The sequence below is a fragment of the Meleagris gallopavo genome, chromosome 7 (genome assembly GCF_000146605.3).
Source record: "Meleagris gallopavo isolate NT-WF06-2002-E0010 breed Aviagen turkey brand Nicholas breeding stock chromosome 7, Turkey_5.1, whole genome shotgun sequence".
Lineage (NCBI taxonomy): Eukaryota > Metazoa > Chordata > Aves > Galliformes > Phasianidae > Meleagris > Meleagris gallopavo.
The window spans coordinates 18,767,105-18,794,232 of NC_015017.2; the positions used below are offsets into that span (position 1 = coordinate 18,767,105).

The following is a 27,128-nucleotide window of genomic DNA, read 5'->3' on the forward strand; positions in this document are numbered from 1 at the left end:
TCTGTGCCAGGGGACAGATGACTTTATTTTCTTTAAAGGTGAATCACAGTTGATGCAGGCGTAACAACGTGAGCTTCTGAGCTAGGATTTCATGGCAGAGAGGACAAGTTGGTTTTATGTTGGTTAGGCTGGAGATGTGCAAATCCCCACCTTCACCCCCAGTGATGGAAGCTCTGCCCCCCAGCAGCCTCCTGGTTGTACTGCAAGGTACGTCACAGCCACACGGGCAATCGGGTGCTGAACAGACACTCAGCACTGCTACCACTGGGGGCTGAGAGCTACTAACAGGAACGAAGTCTTTCTCCAGGTCACAATGCAGACGAGCACTGTGCACTGCTGTTTATTACAGTACACACTGTTGACAGCCAGTCACAAACACGAGATATTTAAAATAGAGCAAATAACTGCAGAAAAAAACATTCTAAAAATTATGCAGGTATATTTTTTTTCCCCACAGAAAAAGGTCACCTGCAAACAAATCTTTAAAAAATGTTGTACTTTGCTGCTATAAAAATATTAATGCTAATTTTATCAAAAATCAGGGCTAAAAACTATACTCAGTTCAAATACCAAAAGCTCTGAGTCACCCATTATCATTAATATAAATTGTTTAGTAAAAAACCCATGACTTTTAACTTTGAACCCAATAAATCTATAAAATGTGCAAACTTAATCAAAATGCAATGTTTCAACTAAATGAATTAAATTCAATTGAGAAAATCATTCTGCATACTCAGGTTAGAACTGAAGTCACTGAGATTTCTGTGCTCAGGTTTTCCTCTGGCCTGTCTAAGCCGTAACAGACTTGAACAATCCTTCATAGCAGACCAGAAGGAAAGGTAAACCTTTCAATCTTTGATATCTTTAGGGACACTTCAGCCTTTTCTTACTCCATCCTTCATATTAATATTTTCCATGAAAGTAGTTTAACTAATGATTAATGCTAGAAAGGTACATTAACACAATTGTTATTTTTTATAACATTTTATAATACAAACTAAAAATGAGAGCCTACCTCTCCTTCGTGTTTCCTTCAATTAGAGAATCATTTCATTGGATATTGAGAAGAAATCCTAGCAGTACACCAATTTCTCTTCCAGATTAAAGACTTAATCCTGCAAATCTGTACTGATAAATATAATCATGACTTCGAGCCTATTCAGGTAAACATTAACTGGGGAAAAAAAAAGCTTTTAACTACAATCCCAATGGCAATATTGAAGCACAACAAGCAGAACGCGAATTACAGTACTGACTTACAGTTGCATTTTACCTTGTCAAACAACAATGAAAAAAAATGTGCTTATCTGACAATTTCAGTTAGTTCTTGTTACAAGAAGTCTTAATTCTTAAATTCTTAGCAAATCTATTCAACAGTAATAAAAAAAACCCAAATGTATGCAAAGACAGTGACCCACTGAATTCTCATATGTTAAGACTGTACTTTAAAGTGGGAATTCAGATGCCGAAGAAAATCTTCCTTAGATGTTAGAGATGGTGGGAAAACTTCTCGACAGAATTCACATACTCCACGCTGATTCAGCTCAGAGTCTATATAAGTTTGTGCCAGCAAATCATTGTCCTGAGGCTGCCAAATGAGCTAAAAGAAACAGAAAATGATTACTGCTGTAGTTTATGATGTGAATTACATTATGCTGTGGTTTACATTTATATTAAAAATATACCCGCCTCTTTAAACTAGGTTTACTTAACATATGCCTGGCAGAGGCATTAACTGGAGAATTCTCACTTAAGAAAGACAAGATTTTTTCTTTTTAAGTCCCATAGAGATATTACCTTTGCAAATACTTGATGTTTTAACATCTATTAATGATAAATGATGCAGTGAGCAGAATTCTGTAATATCGGTCTGATATCAATTCTTTTCTTTAACATCATAACATCTATTTTTTTTACTGTACATAATATCCATCTTTAGTACCATTTTTTTAACCTTAAAATAAATATTTATTGTACAAAGGTAGTATGAAGTATTTCTATTCTTATTGGTATACATCTAATTTTCAGTTTACTTGCAAAACAATTAGAGCAATGTCATATGGTCTAAGTTACTTAATTGTTCTGACTGCCGTTTAGTGTAAACATGTCTCAGGTAGTCTCAGTTTTGGGATTCTTCCTGCCATGACAGCAATGAACTCAATAGCGCCATTGGAATATCCATCCATACTCAGGCAAGTCTGCAAACTATGCTAAATTTGGTTCAGCAGCTGTTGCTGCTCTTGCTACCTGAGCGAACTAGTTGAAAACCAGCAAATCTGTTTACAGACTATGGGGACATGAGGCTGAGTGTATGCCAGTTATACGGCTTGATAATAGCCAGGATTCAGAAATTCAGTTTTCAAAGCAAAGTTAAAAATAAAGTTTTGCTACTTCAGCATTAGCAACACACCCAACATAAAATACACAGCTATGTTACATGGCCAGGACAATTAGGTTTTGAGTAAACTGAAAATCAAATGCATGCTGCTGTGACTGCAAAGTAGACAGAATGGCAGCAAATTGGTATCAGATCTATGTGGGACTGGAACATTGAAAGGGAGAACGCCCTCCAGTTTTTTGGCTCACCTTTTTTCTCTATTACTTAAATCACATGTGGAAAGGTGAGTAAGAATACTTCAGAAAGTAGTTTCTTTTGAAATTCTGAAGTTCTAACTATCCTTTCTAATCCAAGAGTTTTAATTCTCAGGAAATTATCACGTAAAATACTTAGAATCTGTTGGACCCCCCTGCCATGGTAATTCACTGTACAATGAATGTGGCTTTCACAGTGGTTGATCCCTGTATTTAAACCAGCTGCAACTTCCTGAAGTCAATTCCTCGTGCTCTCCGTATTTAAACAGTGTTTAGCTTATCAGACAGCGGTAGCAGATTTACCATCTTTCATTATGGTCAGCAATCCATATAATTAAATTGGCTAATTAGTAATTAAGTGCAATCACACCACTTCTTTTCAGCTAAAAGAGCCTACTTACTGTATATTGCTGGTGTAAATTGCATATTAAATTTTCTAGACACAGACACACTCAAACATCCCTCCAGGAATGTGTTTAGAATTATTTGTTTTTAATATCAAATCACGTAAATTGCCATTTAAAAATATATATTATTGTAAACATCCCACCAAGGACACAATAAGATTTCCAGTCTTGGATGACACAGAAAGAAAGATACTCATCCAGCAAAATGCTGAAACAAGCACTTAACTTTAATTTCTTGCTCTGAGTGTTCAGCATGTGCTTAAAATGCTTTTCAGAACAGAGATTTATTTAAGCAGATGTTTCATTACTAAAACAAGATTAAGATCAATAGACTACTGACTTGATTTATAATCATGAACATTCTTAGAAATGTTTTTGGCTGAAGCAACCCCCGCAAATTGTGAATACTGGTAAACATAATGCATCTCTGTGCAAGTCTCAATTAACAGTAGTCTGTAAAATCCTAGGTCCACTAATAGCCACGCTTATTTTAATCTGCTGCTCTTTTCAGTCACTCTTTTTTTTTTTTTTTAAGTTACATCCGAAGAAAACAGTACTGAGTTTTCACATTTAGTATCCACAAAGAAGGAAAGAGCTAAATTTATTACAGCAACTGAGAGCAGTTCCAAGAACTTACTGTTGCCAAATCTACTGCATTTATGGGGTTTTTCCATTTTATAAGTTAACATATGTAGTAAATACTTGAAAGTTTTATTTACACTAGGAAAAAAATAGTCAGGTATCTCATTCCTCCCCATTGGAGCTTTACCAGTGGCACGGATGATGGCACTGGAACTACTCCCTAAAAATGTCATAAAAATCCCAGGAACAAATATTATTCACAGTTGTTGTTGTTTTAATTTAATACAATAAATAGATATGTATACAAGTAACATTAAAAGGAACCTACTGTTTTAATCTACATATATATTATCTGTAAATCCAATTCACTGGGAGTTGGAACCGAGACCCATTCACTAGGAAAAGTACATTAAAAACTGTTTTGTAGGCAGCTAATTAAAGGTGATGGATGTTGAGAGAGAGAGAGATGTATATTTAATAAATTCTAAAGTAATATTGGCTTAGTTCAAACAAATTTCTGGATAAGATGCATTTTGATCTGTATCCTGTATGTTCTATTGTGCTACGTAGATACGACTTACTAACACTGAAATAGTTTCTCATTGCCTTTTTCCCTCCAGAAGTTACACTTACTACATTTTTTCCACAAAGTAAATAATTTACATTTGTAGTGGTGGTCCCAAATTAATTTCTTTATTGCAGAAATACCAACGATCAAACCAAAGCCTTATTGCTATTCAACCACAATTTTTCTCTACTTTTTGAAGCTGCGTACTCCCCTATCAATTCATAATCACATACCAGCTGTTTCACCGGCTGTAATATACAATGCAGGGTGCCATCTATTGAAAAATGAATACACAGACTACCTAGTGAAAGAACACGCTGGAGAGAAAATACAGATAAAGAGAAGAGTAACAAGGAATGGATTGAATGCTCATAGCTCTGCAGGAATTCTACCAGTAACAAAATAAGTGAATTAATTTGTTTAACTCAGGGACAACTTAACAGAAGATCCAATGAAATAAAGCACAATCAAAAATACCCCCTATGTTACAGACAGGTATTTAAAACACATTTTAAAAACTCAGGCATATAGTTCAAAATAACAGAAACAGTAAACTTTCTGTAATTTAAACTTTCATTCAAAACTGATTTGCAATGGAAAACTGAACTTAGTCTGAGTAAGTTTTAGCAGAGGAAATCATCATAAGTAGGATGTCCTACAGGTGCTTTCCAAACTCTAGTTTTGCATGTCATGAAGTGATAAAATTGAGAGATAAAGCTCTTTTGCTGCATGTCATTAGGAAAAAAAACAAAATCGTATCAAAGTAAATCCACCCTCTCCAAATTCCTAAGCATCACTATTTGTGTAGTTTTGAGAAGCTCTCCTTTCACGAGGTCTGAGAAAAGCCTCAATAATACAATAATTAATAAATCAATTGGAGTCTATAAAGGCCTGCAATAACTATGCGAACAATTTCAGTCGAGACAGAATGCTACACAAAGGAAGCGAAGTATTCAGAGACACGACTGATAGAAGCTGGCAAACCGTTGTTCTGCCTTACAGTAATTGGGCCTTGCCTTCAGGAACTTCCCTAGACTTTGAGTAGTTAGGACTTACATTCAAGCTCAAAATACCTACGTAAACGTGAATTATTTTAGTGTACTCCAATACATTTGTCAAAAGAAATAATTACGCTTTCCTACTTGACTGCTTAAACTATGACAAACATATTTTAAGTTGTCGTGGACAGCAGGAATAGGATTCTGTTTATAACTCTGATCCAGATAAAAAGTAGATCTTTTTTTTCCACAGTGTATGTTAATGTTTAGTTTTCTAATTAATTCATCATATTCTCTGATGTACACTTGAAACAATTAAAACAATTACACACCCTATTTTGAGATAAAGGGTAGAGAGAAAGAAAGTGACCTACCTGACAGTTTAGGATTAACAAAAGCTTTGAAACAAATACAGAAGCAGTTAATATCTACACAAAGTGAAATTTGGGTGCATATCTATTTCAAGTCTTGTCCTATTTCCCTGGAAAAGAGCCCTGTACACATATTTCAGCATCAGTGAGAAGAACTGGCAAAATGTATTGTCTAAAACAGAAGACTGGTGAGCTATCTCAGAATATGTTAACCAGTCTCAAAGACCTTAGCAATACGGTTGATTGCATCATTACCTTCTTTCAAAGTCTACAGTATTTAGAGAAAGATACCTGATGAGGACCTCTGACGGTTGTTCCAGCAGCTTCTAAAGAAGGAAAAATCGCTTCAGGTGCACCTTGGCTTGCGTGCTTAGATATAAACGTGAAAGCAGTGTCTGCTGTTTTCAAGCATGTTTTGTCACGAGTATTTTCTATGGGCGTGTTTGCATGATTTGGAGGATTTGTTTTGTCAACAGTAGTTAAGCTTTGTAAAGCTGAGGTCACGAGATCAACTCCATGAGCTTCAAATGAGTTAGGTTCCAATTTACTGAGGTTAACAGCACGGTCTCTGTGCTCCCGGTTAAAATGATGATCTTGAAGCATGTTTTCAGCTATACCAGAGCAAGGAACTGTTACTTTTTCCTGAGTGCTCTGCAAGAAAGCAGAGTCATTGTCTGTAGGTGGAAACTTGACATTAAATTTAGAAAGTGATTCTACAGAGTTGTTGTCCTCATCTTGGCCCACTCCTCTTGGTGTGATAGATGTGATGCATGATGCACCTCTATTTATATCCTGTATAACCCGAGGCTTAAAAAGCTCTTCTGCTTGTTCATCAGTTTTATCAGTACACTGTATTGGCATGGAAAACTGTATTTCTGCGAAGAAAGAATGAGGAGAACATTAAGAAAAATATCATTATTAATTTGTGATATTTTTCCCCCCATGAGATTTTTGATTTTCCTTCTTGGCTTTTAACCTTTATTTTGCCTCTTTGAAATCGGTTCAAGGTGTATTTCTCTTTCATAAACATTCACTCTGACTCCAAAAATATCAGAATAGAAATAAAAGAAAATAATTCTGTATTAATAATTATATTTCTCTTTGATTTATGGCTACAAACATTTCCATTTAATTGTAACCTATGTCATCCCATACGCTTAACATATACTTGCATGTTCTGACAGAAATAAAAGTTGGAACTGAAAATATTTCACACAGTGCCGAGAACATTCTAGGCCTCGTGAACAGGATTTGAGAAGGCATTCAGATACCAAACTCCCAGCAAATTCCAAATTAGGAAAATATTTAAACTGAGCAGCTATTCAGAAGAGGGATCGTATTTCCCCGTGCTTCAAGAATCTCATGTTCATTTTTGGCACTTTGTACATTCATTGTACAAAGATCTTCTGATAGCAGTCAGATACCACAGCAAATGTGAGCCACAGAAGTGATAGAAGTCACACAGGTTAAATCTATATGATGTAAAACTTTTTGCACAGATGAGTTAGGCATATTTTTAAATAAAATAAATGAATTCTGGAATAAACTGCCAAGCACCCACTCCTCAAACAATAAAGTTTAGTAGTGTACACTCAGAATGTAACAATACAGTTTCAGCTTGGCCCTTTGCAGCTACAGGCTTCAGAGACAAACTTAAATTAGAAGCAAGTGCTGGAATTTATGTATTTGCTTTAATGATGTAAATTTGGCAAGTACTTTTTGAAATCACTTAAGAATCTGACCTTACTATCAAGCAAAGCTAGTAAGAATACCCACAATAGCCTTCATTACATTAAATATAAGCATTAGCAGAGCTGGATGTCCAGGATCTCTTCCATCAGCTGCATAAATCAAGTCTGTCTTTTGTTTTCAAGAAAGTCTTGAGTTAAGCTCTTGTCCCACATAACTAAACACCATGTAAAAGTCTGAATGAGGAAGTCCAGAAAAATCAGCACTCCGACTGTCCTCGGTTCAGAAGTTTTCCTCTAACAAATATGGGGCTACAGACATTTGTAACAGACATCTTTTGAACTGACAGCTAAATTAAAAGCAAGCAAGTTCTGTATTTCACACAGTACGATGGGATATCACATATAGTAAGTGCCTGCCTCTCACTCGAAGGGACAAAACAATTCTAAGAGTTACTGATGTGACGACTGTCTTCATAGCATGTGATTTGGAGCATTCGTCATAGAATGCCAAAACTGGCGGTGCGTTTTCTTGGTGAAATACTGAGCACCATGTGAACAGACTTGAAAAAGGCAGATGGTAAACAGTGGAAGTACTTCTATGTATGTGTAATTTACAGTATTTTCAAATATAAAGCAAAGCTTTCAAACAGTTGAATCACAATAAGAGCTCAAGTATGATATTACCAGTTTCAGGTTCTGGCTTTATTTTAAATTTACTCAGTTGGTCTGTTTGTTCTCTGGCTAGCATACATATTCGATGACACTCTTCTTTCATCTCCTGAAAAATAGTCTCCAGATTCTCCCTAGAAGATTGAAATTGTAAATTAGACCCTCAATCAATTCAGCTTGTTGCGACCTTTATTGTAGTCACACCCACAAACCAGAGAAAAACAATAGTGTAAGCTACTTTTCTTGGATACCTTGTTCTTCAACATATGTATATACATTTCTGTTCTCAGAAAAAAAGCAAGCAGAAAAGGGAAAAACAATATAGTCAAGGAGCCATTTAGTCATAATATAGACACACATCCAAGTTTAGGGCCTGACTCTGCAAGGACCCAGAGACAATCCAGTCTTTACACTTTTTTTCCAGCTTTCTCAGGTATCAGTGGAACAGCTTGTGCAAGACTCTGCTTATATTCCATTCTAGGCAAAATAGGGCACTACTGCTGCTATGAACATTAATTAATTTTTTTTTTTATTATTTTTTTTTTGGTCTTCAGACTTTACAGGACAAGGAATACACAAGTGTTTGTTACTGCTCCTTCCTTCTCTGTCTACCTCACATCTTGGAGCTGTGCTAGTAAACTTATTCCTCTGCTTTATAAGACATGACTCGATTTCTTTCTTTTTTCCTTTCTTTCCCTTCTTTTTTTTTTTTTTAGAAGTATTTTTTTTATTACATCTTCTCTAGATCATATGATCATCCAAAATTTAGTTATCTGCACTAAGACTGATAGACATTGCTCTTCATGCTGATTTGAGATTTTTTTTGCCCTAAGGCACCAGACATTATATTCTGCATAAATTTCCATTGAGAAATTTTGATAAATTTGCTGAATACTTCATATTTCTAAGCATAATAGCACAGATATTATAAAATTGACTGCAATGATGAAAAATCTAAGTCTGCGTGTATCTTTGTCTCAAAAAAAGCTCGGAGGGGTTGTTTTTCTTTACCTCGATACATTGTTTTCCTTTCTATTGCTATTCATACAGCAATCAGGAGTGCCATGAGTTGTTTTCTTACTCCACCTGTGCTTCTCTTTTTGAAGACAAATGTCTATCTGGACCTCATTTCAAAAAGAAACCCTATAGAAGAAGCTAAAGTTCTGACCATTTTTCAAGTGTGGCAATAAATAATGGGAACATTCTCTTAATGTGTTTTTAATTGGAGCATTAAAATATACATATAATTAGATGAACCAATCTTCATTTGCTAGACGTGTGTGATAACAATCTTTCTACAGAAAAAAAGTTATATTAGAATCACAGAATTTTTTGAGTTGGAAGAAACCTTTAGAAGTCATCTAGTCCAACTCTCTTGCAGTGAGCAGGGACACCCACAGCTCCATCAGGTGCTCAGAGCCTGGTCCTGCCTGACCTGGAGTCTCTCTGAGGATGGGCATCCACCAGCCTTCTGAGCAACCTGTGCCAGTGCCTCACCACTCTTATCATAAAACACTTCTTCCTTATATCCAATTGAAATCTCCCCCTCTTTTAGTTAAAATAATTTCCTCCTGTTCTATCACAACAATAAAGAGTCTGTTTGCCCTCCTTTCTATAGCCCCCTCCTTAGAAAGGCTGCTCTCAGGTCTCCCTGGACCCTCCTTTTCTCCAGGCTGATCAGCCCCAGCTCTGTCAGCCTGTCCTCATCAGGGAGATGTTTCACCCCTTGGATCATTTTTGTGGCCCTCTGGATGCACTTTAACAGCTCTACATCTCTCCTGTACTGAGCACTCCACATCTGGACATGTGCTCCAAGTGAGGTCTCACCAGTGCAGAGTAAGGAAGTTATCTGAGAGGGAGACAGGCAGAAGTTTTTATTCTTTAAATATACATAAATAAAGACAATAAAGTCTTTATCACAGTCGTATTTCCCTTCTCTTATTATATAGAAGTAATGATTCAATCTAAAGATCCATCTGGTTCACCTAGTCTATGTCGGAGCATGGCCAAAATCAGATGCTTAGGCAAGATGGCAAGAATTCATAATACTTTTTTCCCTGATTATCTCCAATCCTTGTCTTCAAGAATATTTGACTTGACTCTAGCAAAGGTTGTAAAAAGCAGTGTTACTGTCTATCTCACGAAAAGTCCAAACCTAAGAGCATGGTCAATATCTTTCTCAAAACACTGGCTAAAGGAAAAATGTTTGCTTAGGAAATATACTGCTTTTGGTCCCTTGGTCATTGTCAGGGTTGGATAGTTTCAGTTTACAGATAAACCTGGTTTCAAGCCCTCTCATTTAGGACAAGAATTATTTCTTCACGCTATCAGACCTCCTCCTGTCAGTGCAGCAGGCTACTCTGCTGTGCTGCCATCAGTTAATCCATTACAGTTGTATGTTCCTGTTCTGAAGAAAGCTAATGCAAGGGAGTTAATGCTTATCCAAAACCCAGCATTAAAGTCCACTGTAATATCCCGCAGAGCTTAACCTCCTGCTGAACCCAGCAGCTATTCTTCTTCTCAGCTTATCTGCACATACTTGCAAAGCTCTTTTGTGATTCTACATGGCTTTATTTCCTTCCAACATCAGCTCTTTGACCTCTGGTGCTCTCATGCCCTGCTGCTCCCCAGTACTTTTTAAGGTACTGTGCAGAAATGATGGAAAATGAGAGGTCATAATTAGTAGCGGAAAAGACAATTGTAAGTAAGTTGCAGAAATAATGCAGAAGTATTTACCTTTCAGGCAAAGGTGAAATACCAGAAATCCCTATAGATAATTCAGGCTTATCTGGAACAACTTTCTTACTTTTCACCTTGAAGTAAAACATGAAATTATGGATGACAGGTTAGCATATTCATTTTGCTCTTCAGCCTGATATGATTAAAAACGCCGCAGTACCCTTCATCCAGTCCTTCCGGAAGCACTCAAAACATTCACAAAACAACAAAAGAATTTTTTTAATTATTTCTGTGAAATCTCTATTTTTAGTTCATCTTTTAGCAACTCAGTGTGGCATTCCTCTGCTCATACTTCCTACAATGAAACTGGTTCTAAGAATCTTCCTTTGCTGTAAGTTTGTTTCAATCATATATAAGATTCAGATTATGTATTATGTATAAGCTCGTTACTGAGGCACCCAGAAATTCCAGCTCTTAGAAAAAAAAGTAATCAATTTATTCACAAAAACAATCAATGAAGACATCAAAAGCGATTATGTCAAGAGTTCCCTCGGGTTTTCAGATGTTCTTAGCTTTGACTACCACCTTGTGGTTCGTTCTAGCATTACATTCCTTTAAGTCAATGCCAGGTATTAAAAGATTTTACAATAAACGGCCATTAAGCTGCAGTTCCACTAAATCTATGTTACCAGATGGCCTGGATATGTTCATATGTGCTCCACACCAGACTCATAACATGAATATGTCTGTCAAATTAGCTGGTTTCAGTGATACATTGCTTATAACCACTGATTGTAGCCTACCTGGTGGTAAAGTGCAACTGCGGCTCCTATTGGCACATTTGAGCTGCTTTATTCCTAACAGCGTTGGTTACAAACGTCTGCTGTGAGACAAAAATGCTTGGAAAGTCTGATAGCAACAAGTTCTGTGTTGCTGCGCTCACTCTCTTACCTATATTCAATTTAAATTAGCTAGCTAAAAGGCATTTACAAGATTACATATACACCAGCAATCGCAGTATAGCTATCCCCAAACTGTATTTCACCCCAGATGCTATTCGGTAACAAAAAAAGAAAAAAAAGAAAAAAAATACAACTCAATCTTGATGAAAACAACTCCCAACTGAAGATTATAAAACTGAAATGCTGATCTCCAGTTTTTGCAAATGCAAGTATAATGATGACAGAAATTAAAAATAACTAACATAAAACCAACCAATGTGTTGAATAGTTCAGAATTTCCTATGTGCTTTACGTGCTTTAAGAATGTCCTAATAACGATATAATGTTGAAATTTAAAATCATTTTCTTAGAATCATTAGCATAAACATGTTTGAAAAGAGTAGTATTTTACAGAAGATGGGTTTTTCATTTCATCTCCACTTGGTTTCTAATCTTACCTCTATTTTGTATGTTGGCATCTGTGTACCCTTTTGGACGTCATTTAATTCTTTCAATTTGTTTTTCAGAGTTCGTATTTTGTCTTCTTGGTTGGAAATAATAGACATAAGCTTCCTTTCCTTTTGACTGTTTCTGTCCTCAAGTTGCTTCAATTTCATGCTCTCATTTTCTAACTGTTCCTAAAAAAACAATTTAAGAAATTCCAGTATATTTACTAGAACTGAGGTTTGTGAAATGTCACTATTCAGCGGTCCAAAAAAAGCTAAGTTGAACTTCTCCAACTTAAGTAAGGGACAGTCTTATTTACTACAGTATTAATTTTGAACTGATAGTAAGGATCTTCTACTGCTAAACACAGATATATCTGATCATATATGATTAGTCAAAACAATTGATTTTTCTGAATTTATGACAGTCGTATTAATGTTTTTAGTCATTTTACTGCTGAGAGTGCCCCTGAGGAATCCCAGACTCCGCAGATAAGAGAGAATTTGGATATCAGAAGGAGATTCTTCACTGAGAAGGCAGCTGGGCACTGGAATACGCTTCCAAGAGAAGTAGTCATGACACTGAGCTTTCTGGAGTTCAAGAAGCATCTGAACAACACTCTCAGATATATCAGATTTTTGTGTGGTCCTGTGTGGAGCCAGGAGTTAGACTCAGGATCCTTATTGGGCCCCTTCCAACATATGCTATGCTATGGAAGAGTCTGGGAAAAGGGGAATTCCCCTCGGTTGAGGAGAATCTGGCCAAAGAATGTCTATGCAAACTTGATGCACACACATCCATGAGCTCCAATGGGATGCACCCACAGGTGCTGATAGAGGTGGCAGAAATGATTGCCAAACCGCTCACTATCATCTTTGAGAAGTCACGGTGAAATAGAGATATGCCTGCGAACTAGAGGAAAGCCAGTGTCACTCCTGTCCTCAAAAAGGGCAAGAAGAATGAGCAGGGAAACTACAAGCCAGTCAACCTCACCTCCATCCGTAGGAAGGTGATGGAATAGCTTATTCTGGATGTCATCTCCAAGCAAGTGGAAAAAAATTGGTTATCAAGAACAGTCAATATGAATTCATCAGGGGGAAAATCATGCTTTACCAATCTGGTAGCCTTCTATGATGTCATGACTGGCTGAGTAGATGGGAGGAAAGCAGTGGATTTGGACTTCAGCAAGGCTTTTGACACTGTCTCCCATTACATCCTTGCAGGTAAGCCGTGGAAGTGTGGGATAGATGATTCGACAGAGATGTGGATTAAGAACTGGCTGGCCAGCAGGGCTCAGAGGGCTAAGATCAGTGGCACAGAGTATACTTGGAGGCCTGTAGCTAATGGTGTTTCCCAGCAGTTGGCACTGGGTCTGGTCTTTTCAACATCTTCATCGATGATATTATAATAGGTCATTAATAGTCTGTAAAAAGGTCGTGCAATGTGAAGAGGAAAGAAGAAAATAAAAAGAACACTTCTTTTGAGAAGAATGGTTGTTTTATTTACGAATGGGATCTAAATAGATTGACGTTGTCTGTTTGGAGATTAGATAGGTAAAGGTTAACCTAAACTATAAGATATCGAGATATTATCAGTGAGACAACCAAAATGAGACAATAACAGCCATGAAGGATCCATAGCTAGTCTATGCACACACATTGGGTGCTTAAGCATGGATGCGTGCACATACAGCTGAAACGACAGTTATGTGCCAAGTAGCTATTCTACCTACCTAAACTAAGTCAGAAAAATAGCATTGAAGGCAGTTTTTTCTTTAGTATCAGTTGTGACTTTATACAATAAACTTAACGTTAGAGTTTCAATGCAATTCTGGAACTTGCTGGAATCTCAGAGATTCAGATTAAACTTCTTCTCAGGGGGTTCAAAACACTGTCTAAAAATAGGCTGTTCCTATCCTAGAAAAAATCCTCTCTCACAATCATTTGCAGATATTACAAATCCATTCATTCAAACAATTCAAACACTTTTGAAGTGACAAGGTATTTCTGCTTTAGGTATTGCAAACTTCCTAATTTCTAAGGCTTAGGGACCTTTCCTTCCACACTTTGCACTTTTGGGGGAATACATAGAACTTACAGGACAGATCAAACACTTTCTGTGGTCTTCTAATATAGAATCTGTAATCTGCATCATTGTAGGTAAGAACCCAGGGAAGTGTGTGAATCAAATAGCAGCAAAAAAGGAAAAAATGAGAAAGATTTCTGTTCTGAAAAGAACAAGGTGTCTGAAGATTTTAGGCCAACGAATCCTAAAGAACATAAATTTCTATAATTGATGCTGCAGCAGCTACATTTAATTTTTCAAGAGGCACGAGAACACTAAAGGCACAAAAAGTAAAGAGCATGTAAAGGAAACATCTGATGAATGAGAAAAGACAATCATATTTATCAATGTGGGAAAAAATAGCTTCTATTAAGAGGAGATGGAGGCATGCATAAAAGTATTTTCAAAAGATCTGAAAGAAGAAAATACTTTGAAGAAAATTAAAGCAGAGACAAAAGCTGGACATTGTTTTACAACTAAATACTTTTCCATGTTATTTAAAGAGTACAAAAGTCTGAAAAACATTATGCAGCATGAGAATAAAAATAAAATCATAGTAGCTACAAAGACTATTTCAGTATTGTTCTGTGTATGAAAGAAACATGAAAGCATATAGAAGCTCAGCTTATGACCTCTTTACTTAATACATCAAGTCACAGTTAAATATGAACAGGGCTACACTGTTATTCTTCTACTAAAGACTAAATCAGAAATAGTTACCAGGAGGTACCAGGGAGATCTCTGATCATCTAAGACAAAACAAAACAAACATGAGATATGGTACGAGGAACTGATTTTTGCTGTTCCGGTTATAGGTGGGCAGTAACATTCCATGGTGCAAGTTCACAAGCACCAAGCCACACAGAGCCACTGTGTGGTCACTGAGTTCCCAAATATTCCCTGGTCAAATTCAGTTTTCATTAAACCAACCAACCAACCAACAACGAAAAAACCAATTGCATGCAGCTACTCTGGTCCTTTGAAAATAAGCTGCTTAGAAAGCCAAATACCTTGGGAAAAGCTTACGTCAAACACAACAGTTGCCCTTGAACAACTCTATCTTAACGACAGTAAATTAACTCTTTCACTGAACCTGTGATATAACATTGATCAGCACACAGCATTTATCCATTTGGAACTATTACAGCTCCAAAAAAAATATGCATCAAAGACTTTCAAAAGCTACTGGACAGCTAGGAGCACTGCAGTAACGGCCAGTAGCTTTCTTCCATTTCTTCCATCTTCTCCCGCAGGCAGGAGGGACAAGATTTAAGAGATGAAGAAAAGTTATGCAGGCATCAATGTTGGAAGAGCTTTTCAACAAGTTTCAATGAAGATATATCAGATTTAAGTCACCATTTTTGTGCAACTTTGGGATATCATCCTAGGAAAAGGGATGGAGATAGCTTTTGGGGATCTTGTAGTAATACAAGCATTCACAGCTCGATCATCTTACAGTTTCTAATACTGTCAGAGTTTGGATTTTGCAAACAATGTGGTAACATTATAAAGCGTGTTAAGTTTTTGGTTAATGCAATTGCAGGTATGCCACATAGCTGGTACCTGCTCAGTTAAGTACTTGGTTGCACAGTGTATCTTTTAAGAATGCTTGTAGTAGCACACAGCAAAGAGGTTATTTCTGTATTATGAAAAGATTAACTCTTCAAACCATGACACTTGTTTTGGGGAGGTTTATCTCACAGAACATTCAAAGTGGAAGGGACCTCAAAAGGTTCTCCAAATCAACCTACTAATCAAAGCAGGACAGATGTTTGACCAGGTCTTGAATTCCTCCAAGGATGGAGATGGAACAACCTTTTTTGAGAACCTTTTCCAATGCCTGTCTGTCCTCATGGTGAAAAATTTTCCCGTTTAATTAAGTTTGAACCTTTCACATTTCAAATGCTTATTGTCTCTAGCCCTCTTGCCATGCACAACTGTGAAAATAACCTCTATGGAGAGCTAGTAGCTTTCTCTAAAGCCAGTTCTTCTCCATGCTGAACGAGCCTAGTTTCTGCATCTTTTTCTCATGGGGTTTCTCAAGCCCCTGACTACTCCAGTGGACTCCTTGCTGAATTCTATTTTTTTCATTGTCCTTCCTGTATGGGAGGCATCCACAGTAGATATGATATTCCAGATGCAGTCTACTGAATGCTGAATAAAGGGAGCTACTCACTTCCCTGGGGTTTGCTAGCTGTGCTCCCAGGATGCTGCTGCCTTTTTTTGCTGCCGGAGCTCACTGCTGGCTCATGCTCATCTTGCCGTCTAGCAAGATCCCAGATCCTTTCCAGCAGAGTTGCTCCACAGCACAGCTCTCAAATTGTACTGCTGCAAAGACTGGTCCCTTTACTTTTCCCCTGAAGTGTGTTATAATGGCTTTTTTTCCCCCCACGAATTCCTAAAATAAATAAACTTTAAATGATTTCAATGGAAAATGTTACTTACAGACTACTGTAAGTGATTTCAGGGAATATTACTGTTAATGACTTTCAACAGCTTAGCCACATTCATTATTTTTGGGCAGAGGTACGCTAAACAGATAAGAAAATAGGCGATCAATACTATAATTTCTTAAATCACAAAGCAAGGTCTAATTAGTGTTACAAAATGCATCCTACCAGTAAGCTAAATGCATAGACTTGTTAGCTACCATGAAAATCTTAAAGCACAGCTTTCTTTGCATCAAAGACAGAAAACAGTGACACCAGAGAAGCTGATCCTGATTCTACAAGATTGATATAGTAACTGCTCTTGGATATCCAAGTCATTTTATTCCCACAATTCTGAGCACAAAAAAGACTGCCATACATTATCATTCTTCTTATTATGCTAACAGCCCCCAAGACAAACATTTCCTGCAGAATAAAAAAATTATGTATATTATGTGCATCAGTCATTCCTGATACACAATTGCTTCCATCTTTTTGTGGCACATGAAATTCTGATCGTTATGCTTCATGTAGCATTTAATACTAAAGCTTCTGACCAAGGAAAATATGAGTGTGTCTTCTTGCCATAGGTATTGACTTTAGCTTCATGGTTTATGGACACTGATGGCTGACTCTATTAAAAACAGCACACAGAAGAAGCTTTGCTTGACACTGGTTAATTGACATGTCTCCTGGAGAACTTTGATACAGTAACTAGACACACATTCTTCCTTCTTAATAATGTTGAACCAGGCAGTACCTAAAAACAGCCTCAGAAAAAACAGCAATTCAGGTCCCTTTGGCCTCCTCAAGCAGGGAACTGAAGAAATATGGTAGTTTTGTATGTAGGGCCTAGTACTGACCACAAAGCCTGACTCAGCTATCTTTCAGTGAAGATGAATGAGAACAAGGAAAACATTTTATGACACACTGGCAACAACATTTGACAACAGCATATAAAATGGACAAGTCTGGCCAAGTTTTTGAAGCTGGAAGACAGAAAAGCCAATCCCTACCTCATTTTGAACTTCTGAAATGTAAGGCCTAGCCATACACCTATTACAATCAATCCGGCACTTCTGTTAACTGTGCTGGAAGATAGATAACAGTTTTCCAGAGAAACAATACTGGATTTAGCAGAAGACAGTTTCAATGGGTTTGGGTAAACCTAATTTACTATTCTGAATTAAACATTTTGCAAGTCTAAAAATTTCACTGGAAAAGTAGAATAAAGGACTTAATACAATAGAGGACGGTATTTATAGACATCATTAATTTGGTTTAGAGCAAAACGTGGATAGAATATGGTTAGAAAAAAATAGGCTTTTAAATAAAATACATAAACTTATAAATTTGAATATCTAAAAAAGGCCAACAATTTACTGAATTAGTGTACAATCAATGAATATACAGATTATAGTATGTTTGAGAGCTTAGCTTATATAATTATTATACTAGAGCAGAAAAGGACACTCACCCTATCCTGGGCTCGCATAAGAAGCTCCAGTGGAGTGGATCTCCATAAGAGATCCTTCCTCACTGCCAGTCAGCTCTTAAATGGGTCTAGGAGAGGTGGAGCCAGGCTCCACCCCTTCCAACAGCACAGGTGAATTGCCTTCACCCGTGCTCCCAGGGCTGACTCATTGCTCGCCTCAGGTGATTAATCAGAGGTTCAGGCTGTGATTCAGCAGCCCCATACAATTAGATACAACTGAATTAGTGGTAAGATGATTACTTTTTTTTTGTCTAACAGAAGTCAAAAGATGATGTCTTGAGAAGAGTACAATAAAGGAAGAGGCATTCATGATGCATCCATTGATAAATTCCCAGATTTTCATAGCCACACTTCCCATGTTTTTATTAACTTAATAGATTTATCTTCCAAGAAGTTGTCCAGTTTTCCCTTGAAACTTGAAGTTCTACTGGTTGACTGCTTACCACATGAAGAATTCTCTCTCTCTCTCTTTTTTTTTGTTAACCTGGCCCATAATAATAATTATTATTTGTACTTCATTTGTTCAGGAAGAGGGGGATTGTGCCCGATGTAAGTGCACATGGACTACATATATATAGTCTATTTTGCATGGAGTTTTATCAGAAATCTTTCCATTAGTGGCACAGATGAACCCAAATCCAAATGAACTGGATGAGAGGCAACCGCAATAACTGACTAAACCAAAATGCAGACAAATACAAATAACATATTCCATTAAGAAAATAGCACCTGAAACAATGACTCCTGGCTCTCATGCACTGACTGAAAAGTACTGTATAGATTGCATAATTTCTCAGTGTTTTCCCATATGAGAAGAGTACATAACACAGCTCACATTTTCAGTCATTATACAACTAAGTGCTAAGTGAAGCTACTGCCTTGGAGCGCTCAGAAACAAGATTGTGAAATATTAGGCTTGGTCACATCTCCATATGCAACTGTAAAGCTAAATAATTATCCAATTCAAGACAGAGAAATGCAAAAATATGCAAAGGTGTTCCATCAAAGAATTAACCCTTCAACTGCATTGTACTACAAATAAATGTGAAGTTTTGGAAAGACAGTTTAGGAAATGTAAAGTTTAGAAAAGCTTGTGATTGTATATTTTTCTATGTTAAAATCTGTAAAGATTCCTTTTTATTTAAAAAGTAATGTCTAGAAATCTTTGACCATAACAAATTTAAAATGTTAGCAAAGGCTTAGTTTTAAAGGAGGTTCCTTCAAGATAATTAAACAAACATCAGTAATCTACTGCAATTATTAATTAACATTTCTGATTTGAAAACTGCATTTCTGTGGATTTAGCACAGTATGTTTGTTCATAGCTATGGCGGCTTAGGAAACAAATTCTGAAATTAACTATTTTTAAATCCAGGACACGATAGTTATTGGTCTTTTTAAGGTTGCCCTACAGAGTCTCTGTTAGGAAGCTTCATACTCTAAACCAAGAGATTCCTTCATTACATGGCAGCTGTCAAAAACACAACAGAATGACTTAGAATAAGAACAGTGCGACTTTGTGCATCTCTGTCACTGTCTTTACTGAACATACAAAATCCACCCACAGTATTTACTGTCTATTCTACAGAACTGATTTATTCTTATTCCTGTTACTCTAAACAGGCTGTACTGAAAACTTCCATGTTATTTCAGTGAATAGGGAAGAAAAGACACTGTATTAAAGTCGTCTGCTTAAAATTAGACAAATCTCAGTTTTTCCAGAGCAATGGGTACTTTATTTACCTCTCCACACTCCTTGAGTGCAGATTCTCCACTTCTTGCAAAAACACACAGACTGGCTGCAATCTGAAAACTCTTCTGAGAGAATGAGGAAACACCTTGACCACTAGTTTGGGCAAGTATAGAAAAAGTAAGCAAGTTCCTACTTTCTAATCAAAATTATTATTCTAGGGAGCTGGAGCAAACAACAACTACACTGGGAAGTTTCAAAGACAGATGCTCAGTTCAACTAACTAGGCTACAGGGCACAATGCTCACACACTTTAGTTAAGAATCTTGTATTGGAAGAACAGTTCAAAGACAACTGTCTGTGGATTCTCACAGTATAATCACAGAACAAACGTAATCTTACACTCAGCACACTGCAGATGACCATACCTTTAAGAGTCTTTCTCTTCGCTTTGCTACATTCAGTTTTTCAGAGAGCTGACTAAAAGATAAGTTGGAGGTTTCAATGTCTTCATGCCTCAGAATGTAGGGATGTACATTACCTTAAAACAAAAAGCAGCTGATTGTCACTGTATCTTCCCACAGACAGCTTCTAAGTACAAGCAAAATAAACCCAATTGTGTGCTTACAGACAATGTGAGACTAATCTAGCAATAAGGAGTGTACAGGTATTCTTAAAAATAAAAGCCAACCGCTTTGCTAGAATTTATGAAAACCAGAAGTGTTAGGCTAGTGTGAATAAATATTAAATGAGCATGGCAGATTAACACATGCTTACAATGACTCTTTTGTATTATTTTTGTAGTACAGTAAAACAGTAGAAAATTATCAATCAGTGACTATTTGATTTGAAAGAGAATTATCTGCTTATAAACCCTTTAGTTATCCAATAAAATCAGTGTTATGAGACTTCCTGATGCAAAAGACATCTAACTATAGCATTCACGTCTAGAACAACCTATGGGCTAAACTTATTAGCAGATAGCTGTAAAGTTAATATGCAACGTGTTTTAATCTAGTGAATGATTTGAACCCATATTTTTGTAACTTCTTTTTTTTTTTAGTTCAGTGTGAGCAGGTTCTACATAAAAAGAAAATCTCACCATTTCTTGAAGAGGATACAGAAGTGTCGCATTTTATAAATAGATTCTGAAACGGCACATTTGCGTTAACTCTCACGTTCACAGAAAAGCATGATAGTGCTTTGAAAGATGTATATTGTGAAAGCTGAAGCCACGAAGTCAAAACTATTCATCAATGCAGCACAGCATAAAAAGAAATAATGTGCAGACTGGAGTACATACCTCTATTAGCATTCAGAGCAGCTAACTGTGAATTCAGTTTTGCAATAATGCTGTTTTGAAGCTCTATCTGTTCCTGCTGTTCACATATTTGCTGCATGTAGTTCTCTGTCTGCAAATATAATTTAATTAGCATTAATCTTATTTTGTTTTGACTAGGGGTCTCCTATTTAGCATATAAAAACAGCTCTGATTTTTAAAGATGATTGTAGTTGTGGACCTCTGCACGAGAAACCAACTACAGCCACCTTTGGCAAGTCTGTACTTTTGAAACTTTGCTGACTAGAAAAGATACAATACTAAAAAAGAACTAATTTTCAGTAAGTGTTTCAATGACAGCAGTTATAAAGGACAAGATAGCTTCAGTCAAGGAGTGTTCATTCACAGCCACAGAACACATCAGGTTTAAAGTTAGAATTATTCTATTTATTTCTTCAAAATGCTGGTTGGTTAGCTTATCCACAGAAAGATATAAATTTCTTTCTCTGTCTTTTCTAACAAGTAAACAACATTGCTTATTCCATACAATAGATCCTTTGTAAGTAACAAACTGCCTACCTACATACCTCCTTTGATGTAAACTTATTTTTCTAACCTGAAAAATGGGAGAGAAAGCAAGCAAAAAAGTGGCCAATCAGTCCTATTCTTTATCTAATCAGAGTTGTGCTATCTCCAGGCCATAAAGATCCTAATAACCAGGCCATGCAGCGCCTAATAAAGCCACTCACATTTCAATGAAGTGTATAAATGTTGTTAGATGGCCAGTTAATTGAACAAATGGTGGCAGGAAGATGCTACAACTCAAAAACTATTATTTGGTTAGCACAGCCCTAATGTTGCAGTCACAGTAGCACTAAAAACGAGCGAGAAAACTTGTGAAATCCCAGCAAGAAAACTTACAGGGTTGCACTGAATTAAGAATATGCCTAATACTGAACAGGTCAACACTTAGCACAAAAGCAGGTACTTTTTCACTTCTATTTATAAAGAATCCATACTGATTTCTAATTCTCTAATCTCAGTCACATTTGAATTTCACACTCCTCTACTGCTCAATGTGCTTGTCTGCAAATTAGGCAGGAATAAACCTAGAAACAAAATTTATTTTAAAAGGTTGGGTAGTAGTTGTACTATGAGAGTTTATATAAAAAAAAAAAAAAAGTGATCAAAGAGCAGTACACTCCAGCAGCTACAAGAGACCTCATGAAGCAGAAAAATCACTGAGAACCAAATTGAAAATGTACAACAGCAATGTCTTGTCAACACTTCTGTACAGAGCACAGACATGACAGCTAAAACAGACAGAAGAGAAGATGCTTTTGACAGCCAGTGTGCACAAATTATTCCTTGAGTCAGATGGCAGCAACAAGTTACCAACTAGAAGATCTGCATGACAACCAACCATCCATCTGTATCAAACACCATCTGGCCGAGATGACTCTGGCTTCTGTGTGCTTGACATGGCTCCCAGCTCTAGAGACTGGCAAAACAAGTGGCCTATTGGTAACTTAAGTAGTAAACTGTTAACAACAGAATGGTGGACAATCCAACAGTGTGTGAAGGCCACACAATGAACAGAGGAATTTACTAGAACAAGGCACTGTATGAAGATGATTCAAAACCCATGAGTTTGGCTTAAAAAAAACTGAAAATGAACCCAAAACAAAAATACTCCAATTCTTCCTGAAAAGATACTTCCATTCTCTTCTGAAGTTATGGAATCCAACTACTGAAAGTTTGACTAAAGCAAAAATTTGGCCTAGTTGGTAATCCTTTATGAAGGGTTTTTGGTTTTTATTTCAGAACCAGAGAAAACATGAAGGGAAATACTGCAAACATTTAGTTCTCTTACCACTGATGATCTCACACACTTGCCTACCTTTCTTCTATGGACTTGAGAAAGGCTATCTCCTGACCTTGTATTCAGTGTCTTGTTTCTAGGGCAGAAATTTCTCTCACAGACATTTTAGATGCCCTGGAATTATTACCTTGATTGTTTTTTCTTAAAGTAATTAATTTTTCATCTTTTTTTGAAACATCAAAAGCAGTAAAAATTCAGAAGTGCTCCTTACAAATTAGAATGCCTCTAGAATCTGTTTCTTCTATTTCATAATTAAAGAACAATTGTATAGTTGTTTTTTTTTTTAATAAAACCAATGCATATTCTAATAGTTTTCAAATAAGTTTGCTGTAAATGTTGAAATAAAGCTCTACTGTCCTAATAGCTTGCACAGTGCTTAATACACCGGAGTCTTTAAGCTATTCACAATAATAACTCAAAAAATCACTTTTGAGTAAAGCAAATTAAACTTCAAAATGTACTTCATTAAAGATGGGTAACATACATATACTTCATTGCAGTTTACATTAATCCTTCTTCAAAACAGAAAATTCTTTTCTCACCTTTAATGTTTCAGGGGGAAAGAAAAAGTTGAAACCCACCTACTACATTCACACCTTCGTGAGCTGCGCTGCAGCTTAATGGCCTGGTCTCATAACTGCAATTCTCAGCTCTAGTGCACTCAAGTGTGAGTAGCTGAAGTGAAACCGAAATCTATATGTACCACAATCCTCGACTGAAAGAATTGCTTTACAAACACAGCTGAGAACCCACCACATACTTTTTGCTGTAGTTCTTTCACAGCATGGTCCCTATCCATGCATGCTTGTCGATAGGCTTCGTAAGCTTTGTTAAGTTGCTCTCCAATGTTTTTGTCCATAACTCCCAATGTTGTTTCATCACTGAAAGGATGGTCAAATCAAGAGATCTGGAAAGTAATCAAAAGGAAAAAGAGAGAAAGCCAAGAAAAAGAAGTACGTAACTAAAATACACATAACATCACTCTTTTATTATCAGCTTCAAGTAATGTGTGCAGTAATCCTGAGCATTAACTCACAAAACAGATAGAACTACAGCTTTGCTCATCTCAACATTTTAATTCTATGTTCAGGGGTACGTTCAATCATAAGCTAAGTAAAAACAGGTTAACAATGAATCAAATTCTGGACATACAGAATTTAAAATTGATGCAAATCACCAGTTACCTGATTTTACAGCATTTCAGACAGTTTAATGTTTACTCAATTATAAAATAACAGGAACCATTTAAACAAGCCAGAACAGAATGCAGCTTTTTGCATTAAACATTTTAAAGATAAGAATTCAATAACATTAGGTCACATCAACCTATCCTGCTCTTTGCCACACTTGAAAATGCCAACACACTCAACATTAAAAGTTGAATAAAACAAATTTTATCTAAACAAACAAACAAAAAAAACCAGTATTCCCAACCAGTAAGAATTAGCAATTAGTTTTTCCATATTATTATCAACTTTTTATACTTTGAGAGCAATTTTATTATCCTGAAACTAAACCTGATGGTCACTGAGGCATAAAAGAACAATACTGACTGGTTACAGACTTCAGTTTCAAGACAGAATGAACTTTGGAAACACAGATGCTTTGCTTCTATAATAACAGATGACATAAATTTTACGATTTTAGATTAAATTTTATGATAAGTACAGTAGAGGATAGATGAGTGAAGTCTCAAATAAAAGCAAAAACGGGCCAATATTATGAAAACAAACAAACAAAAAAGAGCAATCCACAGCTCCTCTCCTAGTTAAATATTAGCATGGTTACCTCACAGTACAAAGAACGGACAGCCACTATCATCTATCACTGTCTTCTGGGTTCATGCAAAAACCACAGACACTCTTAGAGATAGTGGAGCTGTCAAGAAAACAAAGCAAGAAGGGCATGAGGATAACATATCTAAGACCCTGGTCAAAATCCTAAAGGACTACAGCTTTAAGTTTTGTTCATTTTTCTTGCTCTCGAATATCTTTAATGCTGAAAAGAGGTTCGACTTTCCTAAAAGATTCAATTGTCTACTGCACAGATGTTGTACCTTTTTGTCCTGTTAGCTTTACTGCAAAGATGTGTGCATATTGCAAAAGCAACTGTATCCCAATTGTATCTCAGGATGGCTGTACTTTATTAATAGCAAAGTGAATTCTTTAACAGGGCCTTTTGATACAATAAGTATTACAACAGTGAATGGGCTTCAACCCAGAGTACTCAAAGTTCATAGAAAATGAAGGCATTCATTTCATTCATGGCAATTCAAATCTCAGTTTGGAAAAAACAGTGCTTGAAACAGATACGTAACTTCCAGCCTTCTACTGACTGATTGACTGAATTGATGGAGACTGGGAATATTAACAAACAATCTTACTCTTATCTAGACTGCCGGTAGCAGGAGACAGAATTGTAGCACTACACCCAATTTTCTGCTTGGTAGATAATAAAAAAACACTTGTTTGTAGTCCAACTCTATGGAAAGAGGTCCATGAATCTTAACGTACAGGTAGCTACCTAAAAGCCAGGCTCCATGTAAGAAAAGAGCAATAGAAATAGTCCGTAATGATATTTAAAAATGGAATTGCTACCAGAGGAATTGGTCCTGTATTACCCTATACCCTGGACACTGGCTTCTGCTTCCACTCCTCCCTTCTCTTTCCGCAAGCACAAGTGGCTTTACTGTAAAATGTATCAGCAATCCAAATCCAGCTTAAAACTAAACACTTAAAGGTGTTTTGGCTGTGCTATTTTAATGCAGGTCAGCTTCATGGACCACTTCAAACTACATGATAACACAAACACCTGTGTCAGTAGAAGGATGCCAACACAAGGCAGGAAACACCAGCGAAAGGCAGACAGAATTCCTGTTTTTATTCATAGCAGTGGCTTCAAAATTGTAACATAAAATCCTGGTTATGTAATGGCGATAAAAGCCTGCACAAACACAGAAGACGGTACTCCGCCTTCCCCCACGTCAGGTCATGCATTTTTGCCATCTAGTTGTACCGTGTCAGCATTTCTATGCTGCATGGTTGAGCCATGCCAGAGAACCAGCACCCTGCTGCCTCTAAATGAATAAACAAACTAACTGGACGGGGCTGCTGGAGCACAACTAACAACACAAGAAGGCAGTGGGAACATGAGATGAGCTGTGGGCAGGACTGCTGCAGTCTGGAGTCTAGGTTTAGATTGGATTTAACTGCTCTGTAGTCACCCTGAGTTGTCTGGAATAAATAGGTAATGTGAGAAACAATAATAACCAGAAATCCTGAAAATTTGAAAAACCGGCTCCTTTTTTGCTTCTCCTTCATATGCATCATCCAGTTAGGAAGAAAAAAGTCACCAAAATATCCTCTCTATTTTAACCAAGCTTAGTTACGTTGCATCCATCGAACAACTGGAACACATTCAACTCAAAGCTGACAACCCTGACCGTCAACATTCTAGATTCATTAGATCCTGAAGACCACAGGCTGGATGTGGCTCTGGGCAGCCTGGTCTGGTGGTTGGTGACCCTGCACATGGCAGGGGGGTTGAAACTCGACGATTGTTGTGGCCCTTTCCAACCCAGGCCATTCTATGATTATTTCACCACTATTAACAACTTCATGGAGTCAGAGCAGAAGCAGCAATACAGAATGCTCTGTTTATTTTACCAAGGACAGAATTAGGGAGATTAACACCAGAGCCTGTCTGATAAGGGAGTCCTGTAAAAACAAGTAGCTGGGTGTTGTGTTGCCAGCTCCATGGCAATGAGAACACGAATCTCTGAGTAAAGTCTTGAATGCTGGAAAACACTGGGTTGTGCAAATGGTGTAAGACAAATCTGTGTGTAAACAAATTCAGGGAAACCTGCAGAAGCTCTTAAAATCCTTGCTTCCAGCAAAACACATTTCGCTCATACAGGTGGAGAAAGACAGCAGCTGTAATATGAATTTTCCAATGCCAAAAAACCTTGATACAAAGATCAGCAACATTCTGCCTGAAACTGCAGCAGCACAAAGCACTGCACACACGCTGAGTTTCCACTGTGCCTCAGAAAACACCTTCCATTCTGAAAAATAAGGTTTTAGCTAATTATGTGCATACAGGCTTTCATTCATAATGTACTTGCCTACCTCTTGTAGGTTCACGTGAGAACACAGATGCCATCCAGACACAAGTACTTCTCTATGTACTTCTGCTTTCAAAATAGTTTTTTTTCAACGGAAATATTTATAAAAGTTACACTGCCATCGTCTTAGGAGCTGGAAACCTGCAATCTCTTAGCAGCCACCAGGCGCAGAGCCCAGAGCGGCGGCGGTTCTCCCGGGCTCGGGGGACGACGCCGATTAG

General features: G+C 37.0%; 1 protein-coding gene across 3 annotated transcripts; it reads right to left on the reverse strand.

Annotated features, from left to right (window-relative positions):
* On the reverse strand, window positions 1-27,122 carry TANK (TRAF family member associated NFKB activator). Of its 3 annotated transcripts, XM_010713670.3 has the most exons (10): window positions 26,912-27,122; window positions 24,573-24,662; window positions 23,545-23,691; window positions 20,927-21,035; window positions 20,052-20,164; window positions 11,957-12,136; window positions 10,615-10,691; window positions 7,894-8,012; window positions 5,810-6,393; window positions 1-1,600 (listed from the first exon to the last, which is right to left on the reverse strand). In XM_010713670.3, the coding sequence occupies exons 3-10, from the start codon at window positions 23,641-23,643 to the stop codon at window positions 1,433-1,435; spliced, it is 1,449 nt and encodes a 482-aa protein (XP_010711972.1). In that variant the 5' UTR covers window positions 23,644-23,691; window positions 24,573-24,662; window positions 26,912-27,122; the 3' UTR covers window positions 1-1,432. The 3 variants fall into 3 exon arrangements, with proteins under 3 accessions (XP_010711972.1, XP_010711971.1, XP_010711973.1); XM_010713669.3 differs by lacking the exon at window positions 24,573-24,662; XM_010713671.3 differs by lacking the exons at window positions 20,052-20,164; window positions 20,927-21,035; window positions 24,573-24,662.
* Between the last annotated feature and the right edge of the window lie 6 nt (window positions 27,123-27,128).

What these genes read in the sequence shown, in the direction of transcription:
- TANK (XM_010713669.3), bottom strand. Translation starts at nt 23,643, where the DNA reads ATGGACAAAAACATTGGAGAGCAACTTAACAAAGCTTACGAAGCCTAT. An exon ending in TGAAAGAACTACAGCAAAAA is followed by an intron (nt 21,036 to 23,544) that starts GTATGTGGTGGG and finishes TTATATTTGCAG; the next exon opens with ACAGAGAACTACATGCAGCA. An exon ending in GAAGAGAAAGACTCTTAAAG is followed by an intron (nt 12,137 to 20,051) that starts GTATGGTCATCT and finishes TTGTTTTTTTAG; the next exon opens with GAACAGTTAGAAAATGAGAG.